This window comes from Mya arenaria, chromosome 13, assembly GCF_026914265.1.
Source record: "Mya arenaria isolate MELC-2E11 chromosome 13, ASM2691426v1".
Classification (NCBI taxonomy): Eukaryota; Metazoa; Mollusca; class Bivalvia; order Myida; family Myidae; genus Mya; species Mya arenaria.
In genome coordinates, this window is record NC_069134.1 from 27,800,791 (window position 1) to 27,821,992 (window position 21,202).

Sequence of the window (21,202 nt, forward strand, 5' to 3'; positions counted from 1 at the left end):
CACCTATTCTTCGAATAGTCGAGCTAAAAAGGAAAGAAGAATTTGGAAAGATGAATATTTTTTTTGTGATATGATTAAATGTCAGTTAAGGTATAAATGCATTTAGCTTCATCGTACATTTCATTCAATGGCGACAGAAATGTGACTGACCTTTGACTCAAATAAATGGACTTAACCTTGAAGGTTTATTCAAGAATATCAATATTAAAAATAAATATGTAAGGCCACATAACTCTTATGCCATACCAAATTGTTTTTTTTTGTAAGCATCAACCCTAAGTACAAAAAACTATCTTGCTAGTCTGAAGTAACACATGAACACCCCTAAAAAAGAAATTTAAATGAGTGATAGGATGTCAATACCAGAGCCTCCTTAGTCCATTCTGGTCCATTCTCAATTGTTTAATAGATTTCCACTGCAAAAATAAGTTCAAATAAAACTTTATTTAAGTGTGTTGATCAAAGGAAACCCAGAATGCATCAATTTTCAATATCTCATGCCAAGAATACTAGTACAAAGAATGAAGTACATTGTTTTCACTTTGGTATTACAGTCGGAATTATAGTAAAATAAAAATATTTGGCAAGATTGCTGATCATATAAAAACAAATTAGATATGTTTTCTTTTCTATCAAGAAGTCCAAAACCTATCCGTCCGCGGACACTTAACGTAGAAACGATTTGGTATGGCCTTCTATGAAAAGACCGAGACTTTCATAAAATATGATTGTCCATTACTTACCAAGTTTTAGAAAAATTCTCTAATACAGAGAAGTAACTCACTCAACATTTCGTGTTGGGTTCAATTATATAAAGTAAAAGAAACCAGTCTGGAATCACTAATTTTATTTCATAAACAAATGTAAAAGGCACAAAAGCAATACAGTTTTATTCATTTTGATGTATGACAATATAAAATGGTTTTACAAAAAGAATGTTTATAAATAAAATGATGAAAATTAGAAAATGCAAGAGCAAAATGCATAACAGAACAACTATGAAAACATTCATAGAACATGCTTAGTTAAATCAGCCTAGTGCCGGATTAAGAACATAGTAATCAAAGATTGTCACAAACACATTCAAATTCAATAAGAAAATGGAATGGAATGTAATTGCATTTACAGATAAAAATAAAAGAACAGACTTCATATGCTTTAAAATTCATATTTAAAACAGAATTTTTAGAACTTTAAACAAAACAAGGTTGATGTCAAACAATAACCTTGACCTTTTACCTTTGAAACAAAAATGCATTTTACATCAAACAGTGATCTAAAGAAACTGTAGAAGCAATGTAGTATTTCATATCAAACAGTGACCTTGACATTTAACCTTTAAAGACAATATAGCATTTTATATCAAACAGTGACCTTTACACTTAACCTAAGAAACAACATAGCATTGTATACCAAACATTGACATTGACATTTAACCTTAGAAACAACATAGCATTGTTTATCAGACGGTGACCTTGACGTTTAACCTTAGAAGCTACATTAGTATTCCATGTCAAACATTGAGGCTTGATGTGAACAAGGTGAAATTTATTGCCATCTAACATTGAAACAAACATTATTTCTTCTTTTTATTTTATGCCTTAATAGGATATGAAACGACAGTTTCAAAACAGCATGCCAATTTGTTTGCGAGAGAAATATTGAAATTGTGTCCCAGCTCTGTGCGACCTGGTGTTTGATATAGGACAAGAGCAAGTTGAAATTCTGTAACAGTGAAAAATATCAAATTGATAACAACCAAAGAAATGTTGAAGACCTAGCCATGCACATGTATCAGGCAGTGTGAGAAAGTCAAGCAGTATTATGTCAGAGAATTCCTAACTACCATCGAAATATACAAGTGATCACCCCTGTTTAACAAACAAAATATACCGGAGATTTTTGTTATAAACTAATCTTAATTGTAGCAGACAACATTTGAACATGAATTATAAATGTACAAGTATTATTTAACAGTTTTTCTTCATTAGGATAATGGCATAATGGTTATAGTAACAGTCAATTGACAAAACTATGTCAAAATTGGAAAGATTATATTATGGCTGATTATTGGCTACAATGGATATCATATAATACATGTATTAGTTGTAACATACAAACGTATCTTGAAATATTATATTTTTCAAGTAGTTGTATAAAATTTAACTATTATAGTTATTCAGACAGCTGATATGCAGCATAAGATAAGAAATACATGGAAATGTTAGATAACCTAATATGTGTCAAAATAACATGTTATCAAAAATACATGTATACATAAAAAACATTAGCTACGCAATAGTTTTAGATCTAAGAGATGTCACAATTCTCTACTTGTATGTGTATATGTAAGCTACTTTTTCTGCAGGTATGTCCTCCAGGTGTGTTTTTTCACCATGTCTTCCTGGTATGTGTACATTGTACAAGTTCAGGGTCACGTTTTAATAAGATATTTTAGTTTAGTTTAGTCTTGTTCAAGTTCAAGTACTCTTCGTTTTTTGTAACCTCTCTATTTCATTCTGTTAACAATATCTAACACAATGGGCAGATTGTTCAAAACTTTGTTAATGTTAACGACATGAAAAACATCATTACTGTAAAGTTTTAAATGTGAAATCTTTGATGATGTGCTAAAACGGTCTCAAATCTTGATAGAAACACTGCAGATCACAAGTGTATCCATTAAACTTCCAAACCAGTAAAATTTTGAAAGTTAACAATGATGATGTTAACAACACTATTATCTTTAAGAAAGTTCTGAACAATCGGCCCATTGTCAATATCCTTCTATGGAACTGTTCAATGCAAAATATGGTATGCTTTAAGAACTACACATATTCATCTGGAAGAATTTTTCTTGTAATGCCATTATATAAACAACTACATATTTGCTTTGTAAACAAACACAAACAAAAATCAGATTTCTGTGACTTAAATTGTTGAAAAATTTGACTGCATTTTTGTTCAACTAAACCCATGACAAGTACTTGAAAAGTCCCACAATTTATTTACTTGATTAATGACCATTAACACAATTAAGAAATGCCACATTGATTAATTTTTAAACTTTTGGACAAAGAATGAATTTTATTTCCATTGATTTACATGATTGTATATAGGACAACCTCCTCCCTCAACAACCTAGCTGTGAGCAAATATAATTTGGGCCATTCTTGAAGATTCAATAATAATCAGTAAATCATATTTGTATAATTGTAAATATTTTCAAATAAAATGAGAGACATTGTAACACATTATATGTTATAATCGCGAAATAAAGTAATCTAAAATAGATTGATTTGACAATTTTCAACAGAATACCTTATAATAATCCATAAAATGTTCTTAAAGAAAATGATAACAGCTTGAATTTTTTTTTCTCTCTCTCTTTCTTTAATAAAAAATGGCACCAAATTGTCTCCGACAGCTTACATGATTTTAAAGGTATATTATACAATGGTTTTGGTATCATAAAATTACAATAAAAATAGCAAGAACTCTAATAATTCGCTAAATGATAATGATACATGTTCAAGCATCATATAATTACAGATCAACAAATTTTAAGTTTTTGTGAAATCACTATGATCCATACAATGGCAAATTAAATAACAGAAGTGATGGGTGATAATATATTACACTTTTTGAAAACAAAATGGAAGTGGCTGAATTTAGACATGGTTGATTTTTCCGCTTACTTTCATCAAATCTTTATGAATATTTAATTGTTCGTATAATGATAACAAAACAAAAACATACACAATTTTCATGTACACTGTATGTAAGACAAAATCAGATCGCTGCAAAGCGATCGTAAAAATCTGTTGTTGTTCTTTAAGTTGAAAAAGGGGCATAACTCAACTATTATTAAGAATGAGTTATTGGACTTGCTATACCTGTGTGTATTGTCTCTGGGAACATGTGTACCAAGTTTCATTTGAACATCTTCAATGGGTTTTGAGTTATGGCCAAGGTTATGCTTTTGCATGTTAATGCTGACAACGACACAAATACTTTGAGAAAAAAGCAACAAGCTAGCAATTATAAAAATCAAACAAAGCCATGTTTGCAATAACCATTCATGAATTTGATATGCATTGTTCCAATATAACTAATATCCTGACGTTTATTCAAATATTGCTAACATTCATACTTTCATTTACAGTGTGAAAGCTTTTTTCTGAAAACATGCATTCCGCATTTATAAAAGATCCGTACAATTACATCATACAAATCCAAACATTATCATTCACACAATCAAAATATACGGTAGCCAATTTGACTCTAAGTATAACACGTTTTGACTCAGGCATTCGATAAAGTTACAGATATCTAGGTGAGTATGATAGATGTGTATGCAACATAAGGCCATCCTTAAATATTTGTTCATTTGCAGTGCCCTGGCCCAGACTTTAGTCAGTTGGGTCGATGTGGAAATATTTGTCTTTATCCCTGAATGCTTTACGCACAGGCCTGTTTCATTAAAGGTCTCTGTCATTAAGTGAAAATATCTCATATAAGTTTCATATTTCCATTATTTCGCTATATATTTGTAAGAACTGGACTTGAAATCAAGAAATTAACTTGTTTCCGTTCCTACATTTTTACTTGTTGATGTTCTATGATAAAGATTCTTTTATGAAACAGTTCCACAAGAGTTATTAACAACATGCTAAATAAATGTTTTGCCTGTCCCAGAGGACAAATATTTCTCAAATGGGGCATTTTTGGTCAATTGGTTGGGCCACAGCTAACAAACATTTTTCAAAGATGATCTAAGAATTATTAGATAGAACTAAGCCTATTGTCACATCATTTCCATTTATGAGACCCATTTGTTGTACCATTGGGAACGTAATAATTTTTGTGGTTCCCGTTATGAATATGGGATTTCCCATTCTGCTCATGGGAATTCCCATTTTGTTCATGGGAAGACCCAGTTTGATGCTGGGTGTGGCTGACACCATTTGCCGAGTCTGTTTTCTTTGCATGGTGTTTGGCGTGGGATTTCTTCAGGTACTGTTGGAAGTAGAAGTTGCCAAACAAGATCAGCATGCTGACCATGAATCCCCCAAGAAGATACTGGCCCCACATCGGGAAATCGCATCCGGAAATATAGGTGTTAATCACATGGGAAAATGTGATGACAAACTGAACCTGAAAAGCAGGAAAACAAGGTAAGTTACTAAAGATTACTTATAGTGTGTGAGTTCCTTCACATTTCCTTTTTTGTTCCATTTGGGCAAGTAATAACTACTTCAACTCCATTCCAAGTTTTTGAAATTATAGACAAGCATTTGGCAGGAGTGTATCATTTTAATCATGCGGGGAGGGGGTGACCTCATTGTTTTGTACCATGTTGTTAAGGACGCATTCAATAACTAGCATGCAATATAAGTGAAAGAGTTTGTTAAGTTATTGAAGGTTTGAGCACCGTATAACTTTTAAGGTTCCAATATGAAAGTTTACAAATAACACATGTGTTAGATATTAACATTAAGATTATTTCTATTTAATTTATATTGATAAACCACTATGTTAATTTTGCATGGTTTGCATTTTCAAATTACACCATAATGATGCTTCTATTGTCGTATGATATATTAAAGGGAGGTAATTAAACAAAACTTTATATGATTATATAGCAATTTTATCAATTTGTTTCTTAAATAACATAATGCTTATATAAAAAAAAGTTTTAGCTGAAGACATAAAAAATATTCAAACTTAACATTTTGTAATTTTAAAATGAGACTACATTTTTTTATTTTTTTTTTATTGCTTTTCAATATGTAATTTAAAACCTTAAATGCTTTATACAGAAGATTACTTTAACACCATTCTCCAATGATGAAAATAACATTCTTATATAAAGCCTAATAAAAAAAAATAAAAAATAATAAAATGCCTACCTACCATACCTATTTTTGAAGAGGATATAACACTAACCAAACATTTTTTTTTAGGTCTTGATAATCTTAAAAAATATGGAAGCTGGTCAAATTTTGACATTTCAAGGGATATAATACTGGTAAATGAAGTTCAACTCTCCAGTGGTATTCCTTTTACAGTTTAGTCAATTAATGCGTTTTTCTACAAAATACCTTATCTTGTAAGGCCATAAGCGAATACTTGAGACTGGTACATAAACTAACCAGACATCGATTGTACCTTATGTCTCAGCAGCTTTATAAGATATTTATGATTCCTTAGAGAATGCTTAATACAGTTCCATACTGCCAGAGTTTTAATTGTTAATTAAGCATCACTTAAACAACATCAGCACCTGCAGCTTACTTCAATAACCACCTAAGATTTCACTTAATTTTAAGATAAGAATCCAAGTGTATTGATTGGGCTGTTAAAATAACTGACCAATATGGACTGAACGGAACCACTGAGGCAATTGTATAAGGACAAGGATAAGAATGATTATAAGTATCTTCAACCTCAGTTAAACAAAAAAAAAGTAAAAATGTATTTTGTTTCCCTGGAACTCTTTTGTGCATAGTAAAAATAATGTGTGTATAGATACATGATAATTCGTGGTTGTCATGGATATGCGCGCAGTGATTCAGATTATGTAAATGGTCAAATCTTTCTTTAAGTAGTTCTGAGTAGAGTGCAGCATTATTTCTTGAATGGAGCGTGAAAACTTTTTTATGGTACCAGTTGAAGTGAGAAATAATTAATTTGGATTTTAAATATTCCCAAGACAAGATTTCCATGAGGCTACAGACGACCGTCTTCAACAAGGGAGGTAATTGAGTGATGAGGCACTGGTTTTATTTTTGCCCATGGGCAAGATAAGAATTTCCAGCATGGCCAAATTTTCGGATCTATTTATCTGAGGTGGGAGAAATTGAAATCTTATTCTAGCCCTTAGACACACCTCAATGATTTCTTTCATTCCATTGGCCAGTTCCATTGGGGGACTGATCTTACAAAAACTATTGTAAATTATCACTTTTAATCATCATAATAATGAGTACTAAATGCACTCCAAGTCGCATTATAGCAAATGATCTATTTTTTACCATTTTTTTTTTTATAAAAATGGTTTCTTTCATATTAGATTTTTTACCCCAAGATATGTTTCTCATTTTAACTATAAGGCTTTTATAAGTCTTCTCTTAAAAGTACGAGTTGAGTTCATTTGTTTCAAGTAATTGACAAACCAGAATAGGAAGTGAAAAATATCAACTTATTAATATTTTATGCCATTTTGGTAGATGTTATTTCTAGAAAAAGATTTAAATAGCATGTTTAGCACTAATATTGTACTGTTATTAGACTGATTTACGACATTTTCTTTTAGAATGTTAAGACTTATTAAGCAAAGCAGACTTATTTAGCAACAACCGGGCTCATTGATGAAGCCATAAAAGGTGCCCTGAAGTATTTACAGCATTTCTAAGTCAACTAAAGTTTATGCTCTTGTCCTGATGGAACTATTGTTTATGTGAAAGATAGCAAATAATATAACACTAAATCATTTTACAACCAAAATCAATAATCACCTAATCTGTTTTTTCAAACAAAATAATATATTGAATCGGGGTCAATGTGATTTCAAGTGTTATCATGTGACTTTTAAATATATCTCCATTGGTTTAACAATTATGATTATTTTTAATTAGAGTGGTTCGCTGTCACACATCAATGAACTCAGTGCATACTACTTTTTGTATACATTGTGTTTACTTCCATTCAAACGGCAACAGAGAGCGTTTCTTGTTAAGATTTTGCACCATATCCCTTAGAAGACACCAAGGCTATTCCAATAGGTGGTCGTTTTAAAAATAAGTGGTGATTTTATTATTTTTAGCTATATTTATATATATATATATTTGATAAGAAGTTATCTAGGAGTTTTCTCCCCTTGCTCAATAAACCAAACCAATATACAAATACCTTGCATGGAAGAGCTGATATGCAATTAAACAATAAAACACTTTCCCGAAAAAATTTGAAAATTATTTTTCGGTTTGGCAGTTAATCATACATAAAAATATTGCTTAAAAGCTACCTAGCCTCAACTGTTTTTCTTCAAAAACCAGACAAGCGTAAGATAATAAAATCATATTTACCAGTTGAAATGTGGTGATATACTTTTTCCACCAGAGTTTATCTCTAAGGGACGGAATTACAGCGAGACCGTAGTAGGAGTACATGACGACATGTACCAGGCAGTTTAGCCAAGAACCAAACCATGCTGCAATAGAAGAAGAGAAAAATTGAGTGAAGAATTACAGCGAAACTGTAGTACAAATTCATGAGACTTGTACTAAGGCAGTTCAAACAGGCATTATAAGTATGAAATATATGAGGATCTGCACTCAGGAAACCACAAACCATCCTGAAATAGTTCAAACGAAAAGAGAACATATTAAATGTGGACACAGCAAGGGTTGACTGTGCTACCATGTACATAAATGGCCCAGACAGACCAGTACATTCAAGTTCTCGGTGAAACTTCTATCGCAATTTGCTGCATAAGAATGAAAGCGGTTACAGTGAACTAAATAATTAAGCAGTGAATGCATTTTAATGTTAATGACATGATGATTGACTAAGTTAAATCACAATTGATTGTCAAGTTTATTTTTAGATCAGTTTGATATAAAGCTGGATGTCTTTCAACATTGAGAAAAATCGGACCTGTGATAAGTTTTTAAATATACCGGCAGCATGTCTTATTAAGGCTTCTTATTTTCTTCTTCTTTTTAGGATCTCAGTTCATACATTTGAAGGCATTCAATTAATGCTTTTATCATGTCTATGGCTCTATGGATTCTATGGATTCTTAGGAATACAATCTGACAAAATACCTCATCTCATTCATATTTATGTATGTTTCTTTCACCACTTTGCCAATTATAGACAACGAGATTGCGCTTCACTTGCAAGGTGTTCGGAAAAAACATTCTGTGCTGTTTTTAAACAGGGAAACCATTCAACACATATAACAAGGAAACTGTGCTGAGACTGCTTGTGGTGATTTGCCATTTTTGGGACCATCTAGTGTCTAGTTCCTTTAAAATGCATTAACACTTCTTTGCTTTGTAAAGATGGATGGCTTACTTAAGATGGATGGCTTACTTTACCTTAAGTAAAGAAGATATCCCCAATCATCAGTAATTAAAGGTCATTAAAACTGTTTTAGAAAAATGCTTTATTTTACCAAAAAGCATAAGTTACAGTATCACGTATACACTGTCATTGAAATTTTACTTTTCGATGAACAGGCCAGTTTTCTAACATTACTACAGGGTATTTTGCATAAAAAAGAAAATAATAAGCCCTGAATTGAAACAGAAGTTCAGACTTTGAACATTAGCCCAGTAAACATTTTACTACTTTAAACCACTGCACTAATAAAAATGGATTTTTTAAGGCTTAGATTTATACAATTCTGTTCAAATGAGTATCTGCCATTTGCTGTATAAAAGTGAGTCATGTTAATCAATATCTACAAAGTTTAAAAAAAAAAAATGATGCAAACATAAAATTTGTGAGTGCGTCCCTAAAATATCTAGAAATTATATTATCAATTTTAACAGCACAACATGACAATTAGAAAGTTTTTTTTGCAGCCACTTATAATTATGATCAAATGAAGACACTGAAACCAGAAGCTTCTTATATATTATTTTTTATTTGTTTTCATTTATTGAGGTAATTTTTAAATGTATATATAGCTTTTTGTCAAGGCAACAGGTTTGTTCGATCCTTGGAAATGTTAATGAAAATAGTTCTTTATTACATATATATTTGTAAGAGTGGCTTCAGATTTGACACTTAAACTCATCTAGTACTTCCTACAATCTTATATGGACTATTTCTTATTTAAAGAGATAACTTTGTAGTACCTGTAAATTATCACTAATTGTTTCAGGGAATCGCAGCCATTCTCAAATAAGACTTTCTTCCCACAGAGACATTAAATGATCAATAATTTACTCTTTTTTTCACTGCTTCTATTCAGATATTAGTTATTGTTTACGTGGGAAGTTTTATGGAAATTAAACAATCAGTCCTAGGTGCAGCCTTGCAAATGTTTAGTATAGGTTAGAGTTTATAAAGTAATTTCTTCATGAATAAGTAACCTAAAGAAGCGGAGTGCAGCTAATGCTACGTTTACACTATGTTCCCGGTGGCCACGGCAGCCCCGTTTCAGACAACCATGGAGAAAACGGGATAAACGTGAGACAGTGCGGGGTAACGGGATTTGCAAATGTGACAGACCGTTATTGCCGTGCATGCCGGGCCAGAATTTTAAACTGTCAAAAAATTTGCCACGGCAGCCACTGCAGCCACGGTGTGGATGAGAAACGTAGTGGGTCGTAGTAAAACGGGGTAAACGCAATGACACGTGACAGTACGTAATAGGCCATTACACAACTTATAAATCGTCGGTAGGGGGGCGGGAATCATATGTAATCCCCGGCATCTGAAGTTCCTTTCTAGTTTTGTCACGTTGTGCTTCGTTTTGTCACGGTGTTCACGGCAAGCTAGGGTGGACGATAGCCGTTTCGTTACGTTTCATTTGTGGTGAAAACACAAAATCTTCTTCATCTTGGGAATTCATGTTTACTTGTCGAAGTATTCTGATACAGTGATTGCTGTTGCCTGGGGGATTTTCTTTATACCGTGGACACAAATGTAATCCAAAGCTCTGCGGTGTCGCGTTCAATGCAAAGGAGGCCTTGACAAAACGTGGAAAATGCATCAGACCTGGATGAAGACGTGAACAATGTGAGGGATCCTATCAGAACGTATCGGACCGGGACGCAACGTACATGCATCCCTGGTAGACTGCACCCGGACCTTAGTGCACCTTGGACGAACCACTTTTTCGCCCCCTACGGCTTGTCACGGTTACCTTAATAAAACGTGAGGAAACTTAGCACAACCTAACACAACTTGTTTATGGAGACAAAAATGGCCAAAATCCCACGGTGCAATACGTTTCGGGCAAACGGGGCTGCCGTGGCCACCGGGAACATAGTGTAAACGTAGCATAAGCAACCCTGGTTTCTTATTTACAAAGAAATTACTTAATAAATTCGAACCGACTTAAGAGTTAGCCCCACTTCCTTTATCACTTCTTCATGCTAGTTCATGTTTGGATTTCTTTACTGCATTTAAGATTGTATCGTTCTTGAGTTTTTGTATGCCTTTCTTATTTCAAAAGAAAACCTCCCATGGGCTAAATGTCTTTTATGCATGACAGCCTCGGTGAAGTGGATGCATTGAACACACTGATATGTTATGAAAATAGGATCATGTTGATAGTTGACCATTGCTCAAAACAGTTATAGGGGCTAGACATCAGATGGTCCCAAAATTGGCAAATACATCATTTCCACAAAACAAGCCTAGAATTGTCAATACGGCTAGTATGAGGCCAACAAAACATAATTTTACATGCTTAAAGTAATATTTTGTTGCTATCGCAGCCAAGTTAATTCGTTTCAAAATAGCACATAATGTTTTCCCAGTTTAGAGAGTCTATATTTAGCATGTGAAAGTCACATGATTAGTACAGATACATAATACCAACCCTATTTTTAAATTAACTGGGATTTACTTGATAGACAAACCCAGAAAAATTTGAAATGGAAAAATACGCAAAAACTTCTTAAGATACATGTGCTGTAAGCGATGTGATCAATCAGTAAGTAAGATTCAGTGCATTGTACCCAACTACATAAATTTTATGTAATATTTTAACATATTTCTCTTTTCTAATAATTGTATCATCTGGTGTCTAGTCCCTTTAAAGATTACTCCCATAATTGAATACAAGTCTGAAGACTATCAATACAATTTTTATTGTTGAATGGCAAGTAATCAGGCTCATATAGATGTTGACGTTGTCATCTGCTTGGGAAGCAGATCAAGTGGGCGGGACACGCGCCCTCGTTCTAGATCTACCACTGATAACAATGCTTATGCCATAAGATTATCACTTAACATCTTTGTTTCAACATTACTATGAAAGGCCAATATATTTGGCATTGCAAACAATAAGAAATGTTATGTATGGGATAAAAAAGGTCAAATATCTTGAAAATTACTCCCATTCAACAGGTTCAAAAATGAGTTCAACCATTATTGAATAGGATAAAAAAACATCAAATATCTTGAAAATTACTCCCATTCAACAGGTTCAAAAATTAGTTCAACCATTATTGAATCTTATATAGAATAACTGCACCATGACATGTCAGATCAGGCACATTTTCAAACGCATGATAATTGAATGATTTCTGTACTCTAGTCTTGTCCTGAATACAAGAAAACTTATCATAGACTGACATAATTGCCCTTGTTAAGCTCTTTTGTTTTTTGGTACCTTTAAATTCTGATATGAGAGATATCAACAATAATCATTATAAGGCCATGCAATGTCTCTTAAGATTTTTAAGATTATACCCAGGCTAAGGTTGTAAGGAAATTCTGATTATGTTATTTACATATGAATTTCAAGAGTTTCTGAAATCAGACTGAAATGGAATTGGAATCCCTTTTAACAAGGAATTTTAATGATGTAATTCATTTTAATATTTCTTTTTAATATTATCTACGGTACGCAACTGTACGACATAGACCTTAAATAAAACAATGTCCTGGGCCCCGTTTCAATTATGGTCGCAAGGGTTCAGACCTTAAATTCCCGGGTGTAACCACATCATTGGTGGAACCTACATTTCAGTAAAAATATTGGTATTAGAGCATTGATTTCATCATATAGATTCTGCTGTAACACTATTATGTGCGTCCCTGAGTCCTGATATGAGCAGCGTAAGATTTACGACAAAGAATATCGACAAAGAATATCTGTAAGAGCATTTATCATAAAGATTCTGCTGTAACTCTATGAGTGCCTCTGAGTCCTCCATTGAGTAGCGTAAGATTTATGACATAGAATATCTGTAAGAGCAATTATCATATAGATTCTGTTGTAACTCTTTGAGTGTCTCCAACAGCAGAGTAAGGTTTACGATGAAGATATATTTCTGAAACAGTGTCCTCATTCTTAAACGTTCATGTATAAACACAATTGTGTTGCGTGTTAAAATAAAGAAATCTGTGAACCCTTATAAAAGATCACGCCATGTTAGAGATAAGAATAACTCAATATTAGATTTGATCATATACTTTTTCACTAAAATAGGGATTTAAAATGGGATTTAAATTGGCTTTTCTATGACGTCTAAATGACTTAAACTTGCAAAAAATGTTACATATTCATGTCCCATGCTGAGCATGAGATGAATATGCAATTACAAAAAAAATGTAATTTTGTTTAAATAAAACCAAGGCATTCTGTGAATTGAACATTTTGTTCAGCCATTTTGTACCAATCCAGCTACAAAAGGCCCATGTCAACTAAATAAATTCTCATCTGAAGTAGGTTTATGAACACTATAGATATTATCTTTATAAGCACTGGGCAATATATATTTTTATTGTATACAATTTTGAATTTTAAAATGCATTGTGCTCCATATTTGAGACAGTCTTTCATACAGAACAGTGACCTGTCTAAACCAACATGTAATTAGTCATCGTGATGGTTGGATGAACAGAGTGTATTTATATTCCTTTTACCTTGGTCAACAACCTAGGTATTCATGCATTAACATGACTGCATCCTGTATAAATATCAGCTGATAACTTCCCTATCAAAAATAACCTACTTCATGCTGGTTTACATTAACAGCGAAATTTCATTATGAGGCCACTGTTAATAAATTGTTTGTTTGGCTTTACCCAAACAACTGACAAAAATACCCATGTTTATTGAAACCCATTCAGTAGTCATGCTTTGTTTTTCGGTTTTCCTTTTTACAGCCAAAAAGGGTAAGGAAGTGAAAAATATATGGAAGAACAGTGAAGCAAAAACTATATCTTTGGTTCTGACTTGTACATCTTGCTTTCTGACTTGTACATCTTGCTTTCTTTCGTGTACATCTTGTTTTATTATATTCTTTATTCGCTATTCGAGCAACTGCCTTGCTGGCTTTGTGATAGCTTATTCTTAATCTTAGATATAATCCTGTTGAAGCCATCTTTTTACTGACGCTATCCTTATAGCCCACTTTTGGCCCACTATCTTTACAACTTAGCTTTTCCAATACTCCCGACAACAGAAATAACAAATGTCAGCAAGCATCAGGACAAATAACACATAGCCTTATTTAGCAAGCATGATGCAATATGCTCTACATACTAGTATCCAAAATTATTACACCAGGGGTGCTACACTTACAATGTCAGTCACTTCTGTGAGTTTCTTAAAAAAGGCTTTAGCAATCTTAACAACTCGGCCATCTCCTGCAATCTTCAGAATAGATATCAGTTGGATAATGGCCGAGGATGATTTCTGTCTTCAATACAACTTTTCTTCCAAAGTTGAGCCCTCTGGCAAAAAAAAGAGCTATTCTGAATGTTGATTCGTGGCTTATGTTATAAATTTAGTGCTTGCTTACTTCTAATGTTCAGAATTGCCCGAAGTGGTGTATTATATTTCTTATATTATACCGAACATTTTTTTACAATTTAATAATTTTTAAGCGCCTTTGTTGTGTTTTATTGAACAAATCTAATAATGTTTACAAGCAAAAAAAATGTTGTTGTGAAAATTGCAAGCAGCACACCAGTTTTATGTCGTCGGCGGTCAATATTATATGACGTCAGCGGTCCGTATTATATTTTTAGTGAGGTCCGGACTGGCAAAAAACATGATATGGACTGCTGACATCATAAAAACTGGATTTTTATTATTAACTGGACCTATCAACTTTATATAAACAAAAAAGGGACTCATTTATGTATGGTATTCTATTGCAAGACAGGTCGTCCATTACTCTGTACCTTAGACTGTTGGTGGCAGGGAAACAACAAAGAAATGATTTATTATTTTGGCCTGAAATAGATGATATACTGGTATCACTGTGGACAAATCATTTAACACCTGATAGTTCAAATATTTGACCTACTGACAAGTTGAAGTGACTGCCAAATTTATTGTCAAAACTTGTATATATATATACCCAAATCGATAACCAAGCCTTAATGTATGCGTGGGAGATTACTGAAGTGACCATGGAACATCATTTAAAAATGATCCCTCTGAATTATAATAATCTTATCTAAAGCTCGACCAAAAGAATGTTTCATTTACCGCCTAAAATACCAAAAGGTTATCGCTATTTCTACGGTTTAACATTATTATAAATTACTCAGATTTGTACTGAAATTTGAACAAACATGAAGGCTTTTGTTTTAGATTGGCTAAGTCTATGTATATACATCCAGCAAATATTGCATTATATCCAAAAAATTAAATACCTGATATTATGTGATATTCATTAAAGGTAAATGACCAGAATATAAGATTGAGTGTTTTCTATGTCACCATTAGTTTCTCAGTTTCTTTGCTGTAAGCCGTTTTAACTAAAACATGTTTTTTTTTACGCAAAAACACACACACAAAAAGTTTGACGCAAACCATGTTTGACCTAACCCCTCTGTCCATATACACCTCCAGGGCTGACTGGCCAGTCGTTATAATTTCATAAGACACCCCATAGTTTCTTAGGATACAACTCACATTTTCAGCCAAAAAAGAAGATAAACAATCATTTAGTACTTAAGGCTTAATCATTAAGAATTTCAACTTTTGCTTTTGTTTAAAAGTATGCCTTCTGCCACTCATGTGATACACACTCCCTGTGTCAGATTTTGCATGTCAGTCAATGAGGGTAATGTATTTTAAGTCAGTGAGATGGCCTGAAGTAAAATCTTAATGATTAAGAAGGGCTTGTATGCGATGCTCACTCAGCCCACTCTTAATCATCAAGATTTTAGTTGAGGTCATCTAGCTATTACTTAAATAGAAATCACAAATACTTACTCTGTCCACCTGGTGTAAATGTGGGCACCCACCACCAGATATTGAGCATTACTCCGTGATGGAAAAGGTGGAGAAACGTGACCTGATTTCCCTTCTTACGGAGAATCATCAAAACCGTGTCCAGAAGCTCGATGACCTTGGAAAATCCGTAGAGCCATAATACGTTTGCAACCTGCAATTTAAAAGAAACATTTTATCATTTATCAAAGGGGCACAATACAAGTTGATACAAAAACATGTGCTGTTAATTATACATGTAGTTCATAATATTATGCTTGACTCATTTGATTAATGAATGATAAAAAAAGCATATTAGTTTGTGTAAAGATAAATGGGATTTTTCAATTTGGTCATAGCTGCGTAGCTACAAAATTCCTATTCCAAAAAGCACCTAAATGATCGATGATATATTTTTCATCTGTACAAGTGGCCTAATAATCGATGAAACGTATTTGATCTGTACACAAATTATGTGCTTTTTTTTATCAATTATAAGTCAAAAGAGTCAATCATCATAATGCATGAAAAAATAAAAATTAAATAAAATTGGGCCATCAACCTATATTGTGCCCATTTAAAGAATCCTCATGTGTATCTTAAATGGCAGCTTTTTGGGTCATGGTTGATAGCCTTTATGCATGTTGATGGCATGATAACAGGTGCTTTAATACTGGCTGAGTTATTTGTCCTCTCCGACAGCAGTGTCGGCCTTCGCCCTTTGAACGAATAACTCGTCCGAATATGGTATCACCTAGTTTATGAGATTATATTATTGCAGTGGTCCAAAAAGAGAACAATTATTGATACAAGTAATGTAAAATGTCTTTTTATTATTTCAGTTATACTCGAAGCGTAAATGATTTTCCTTGTCGCTGTGTGTTTACTTTGATACTAGAACATGAGAAAGATGTCAATTCATTTGGTAGCGAACTGTGAAACAGACTGTAAAACCAAACTATCTCAGGGGGTGTATCATTTTTCAGACTCAATTTTATGCTATCTCATACAGTACAATGGCGTGAAGGCCATAAAAATGTGATGTTGACATTACTTTCATCCTTAAAGTAAATATGTGGCCATATGTTTATTCATGCAAAAAAATTGACAAACTGCTGGTGTAAGACGGAAAAGAGTATTCAGCAAGATTTGCTTTTATACAAAATTATACAGGTACCGATTTCAACATTAAAGGGGCTGTCTCACGTATGATAAAATAGCGGAAAAAAAAGAAAATTGTCAAAAACTGACATAAACTTGGCATCGATGTGTACAACGCATTGAAACTTACTAACTGAAGTTCCACAAGTTTTACAATTTATTTAAGTTTAGCAGTTATTTCGTATTTTTCCATTAAAAAAGATTACTGGGTATGTCTACCAGGTAGATTTCATTCCTTATGCATGATTGGCTAGTCGGTGTTATCACGTGATATTACCGAGGTAGGTATATAGCTTAATTATGTCACCCAAATTAGAATAAGCCTTTATGGTGCAGTAAGTAAGACGCTGGACTACAATTTTGGTGACGCAGGTTCGAACCCGGTGTCTGACACAATTTTTTTTTGACATTTTGGTACTTTTTTTACAATTCGAACCCAGTGTCCGACACAATTTTTTTTTGACATTTTGGTACTTTTTTTACAATTATGATATCAGAGCCTGACACATTCTATTAGATAAATGTCCTGAGATTTGTTGCAGAAAAAAACTTTTTTTGGTGCCAATCTGTGACACAGTCCCTTTAAAGCTGCACTCTCACAGATTTATGGTTTTTATAACTTTTTTATTTTTTGTCTTGGAATGAACAAAATTTTGCATAAATATCTGCAAACCAGTGATAAAAGCCTGCTGACAAAAGATCTGGTCGCAGATTTTCATATTTCCATTCCAAAATTTATATTTTATAGCTAAAACCGTTACTAACGGTTTAAGAAAAATGCATAAAACATCAATTTTTGAACTTAAATATAAAAATCTGCAATCTAGTGTTTTGTCAGCAGTCTTATTTGATTGGTTTACATGAATTTTTGCATATATTGACTCGTTCCAAGACAAAAAATATAAAAGTTGTCAAAATGGTAAATCTGTTTGAGTGCAGCTTTAAGCAAAGCTTTTTCATTACATCTTTCCATGACCATTAGCAACTAATTGCAATGCGCTTAAATATGGAAAAACCTTTCTGTTTTAATTGTGCAGAAAATCTCTATAAAAAAGATCAAACAACATTAATTATCATGTCTACCTCACACGATAGCAATAACCATTATACAGACTACTTTAAAGAACTCGTTCACAGCATTCATGATAATCAAGATATTTTTTCAAACATTGTTTGATGTGAGTACTTTTTTCTTTCTTTTATGAACAAGAACAAATCAGCAACTGTTCGATTTTAACTCAATTAGAATTTTGTATATCCAAGCATAAAGTCGTTGTTTTAAACAATACAATATAAATGCGTTATTTACATTTTTTCAACAAAAAAATAGCATTTTCTCTCATTTTTTAAATACCTAAGTGTTAAAAGCACAGAGCTCCTATTGGAACTTTTGATTTTTTATCAATGTTAAAAGCATTTCCTTCACATTTCGCAAGAAATAAAATGGGTCCCTTTAAGATTCATCATGTTCTTAATTATTTTTGCATATTGCCTTATGCACCAGTAAATTGTAACCACTGCCCCCACCCCCCCAATGTCCGGGGAAAATAGCAGGACCAGCCAATCCCAGGTAAAATCTCCACCCTGCGGAATCACAATCTGCTGGTAAAATCCACGCCCCCCCCCCCCCATCCCCCCGGGACATCCTAGGTAAGGCCCATTCCCTGCTCTTTTCGATGTAAAAACAATACCACTGCATTCACTCCACACTGCGTGGCCACCCGTAAGGTAAAAACATGGCCCATTTCCCCCGCTATCCCTGGTATACCCCCCGACCTGGGTGGGTGGGGTGGTGTTGTTACAATTGACTTGTGAATTATAGGAACACACAGTGTTCAGGCTCATGCCTCGGCCAATGGGATCATCAGTAGGATTTAGAAACAGGTGTTCTAACAGCTGATAATTGTCAAACCTTAAAATAATAGCCTGGGGTCTGTTTGAGTATGAGGGATTCAAGCCCAAAGCAAGGTTACAGGTAACAGGGTTTAGAACCCTTTTGAAATTGTTTCCAGAGTCATTTATATTTATTTCAAGGCAATCGTTCTGACTTCGATGCAAACCTATGAGAAGAATACAGTCTGACGTTAAAAGCTCTCAATCCTGATGTAAGAATCAATCCTGAACTTAATGAGAACTGCTGAAAAAAAGTCTCTGGCACGCATGCATTTTGCCTAGTAGAAGTATGAATTAAGACCAAAAATAAACACAAATCATTACTTCATTCAAAATTGTCAATGTATGGGGAATATTCCCTGGAAATCACTACATTCAATCCAAGTATGATACAAGAACATTACAGAGCAAGCAAATATTGTAAATAAATCCTCCAGAAATTAATACTTTCTGTAACCAAATAGGATTTAATTATTACTTGACAAGCACACAAACTTCACAGATAAAAATATGAACTTTTAAAGAGAACTATGGTGTACTGTTTGAGCCTTAAGAATGCAAGATTTAAGTTTGTCAAATATAAGAAATAAAACATCTAAATCAAATGAAACTTTATTTGTTGTATGATTCAGTGAAACATGCAGATAGTCTAATAAAGATCATCAGGACCTTGACCTTTGACCTAATGACCCCAATTAATAAGTTCATTTACTGACTAACACCACTGAGTAACAAAGTGTTAGACCATGCAGATAGTCTAATAAAGATCATCAGGACCTTAACCTGATCTACTGACCCCAATTAATAGGTTCATTTACTGACTAACACCACTGAGTAACAAAGTGTTAGACCATGCAGATAGTCTAATAAAGATAATCAGGACCTTGACCTTTGACCTACTGACCCCAATTAATAGGATCATTTACTGACTAACACCACTGAGTAACAAAGTGTGAGGAATTGAAAACATGTTTAAAAATTATCAATCTGAAAGGAAAGTGTGAGGACACTGACACAGTCGACGCCAGACAAATTAATCCCTATGTTTCTGCAAAGCTTCCCAAGAATAAAAACCCCATGCAATATATATATATTGTGTGCTGTTAAGACCATTATACAGTACTAGACAACATTACAATATAGAAGGTTTGGGTACCTTCTAGCATTTAACCCTATGATATTCTAGCCTAGGCCATAAAAAGAGGCTTGGTTAGGGTTACATCTTGTCCAATAACAGGTGGAGTACAAAGCCTTTTTATTATTTTTATTTTATTATTTATTATTATTTATATATTTTTCTGTAAGACCATTATTTTCATCGTCCGGGAATAGTGTTAAACTACTCTTTGTATAAAACTTTAAAATAATAATAACTATACAACAAATGTTGTTTCATTAATTTCTGATATTGTTGGGGTTTTTTAACCAACAAAGTATGAAAACGGTAGAGTCAGGGCCTGTATTACTTAGGTAGGATTGGGTCGCTCAAACTACTTGTATTATTTTTTTGGCCATATGCCTACCACTGCAGAATAACTAGTCTCTCATAAACTATAAAAAGAAAGTGCAAAACCCAGTTCATACCCTCAACTCTTTTGGATTTTTCCAGGTGTTTTCATTGTATGGCGAGCACATCCAGTTATACCCTGCCTCAGACGTGCTTAGTAACATCTGGAAAAGAAATCATGCATATTAAATGGGCATTCATTTATAGAACCTTTCCAAAACATTTTTTCCACAAAATCACTCATATTGTTACTGTAATACACATTACCGGAAAGAACTGTAGAAACTGACCATAAAAAGTGAATTCAAAACAAATATCATATGTGATTGTATTAAATACCATTTAGAAGTTAATTATTTCGACTGTTAAGAACATTTTTATTTATAGATTATATTCAATGTTTCTCTAAGTTATTACTAACAATTTTCTTAGGAAGAAAAGAAAAATCAGACAATGAACATTCATGATCTTATGATCTGAAATGGGCGGCAACCATAAAGGTTAAATGAAACAATTTTTTTTTATCAAACCTATATGTGAAATTGTTTTTACGGGAAATATTTTTATTAGTTTTCCCAAGATATTGTATAGATTACAGTTTTTACATGCAATAAAGTATATGAACTAAAATCCTACAACAAAATGCAAATCATACATGTATGATAAAGTAATATGATAATAGGGAACTTATAATGATATTGTCCTTGTGTGTGCAT

General features: G+C 33.1%; 1 protein-coding gene across 1 annotated transcript in view; it reads right to left on the reverse strand.

The window, feature by feature from the left end:
* Positions 1-832: 832 nt before the first annotated feature.
* Positions 833-21,202, reverse strand: part of LOC128214360 (elongation of very long chain fatty acids protein 2-like) — a 33,392-nt gene continuing 13,022 nt past the window's right edge. Inside the window, exons 4-7 of the mRNA XM_052920781.1 lie at positions 20,564-20,650; positions 15,929-16,100; positions 8,091-8,215; positions 833-5,157 (exon numbers count right to left, since the gene is read on the reverse strand). Coding sequence (XP_052776741.1) covers positions 4,813-5,157; positions 8,091-8,215; positions 15,929-16,100; positions 20,564-20,650 — 729 coding nt within the window. The 3' untranslated portion in view covers positions 833-4,812. The remainder of the gene's footprint in view (positions 5,158-8,090; positions 8,216-15,928; positions 16,101-20,563; positions 20,651-21,202) is intronic.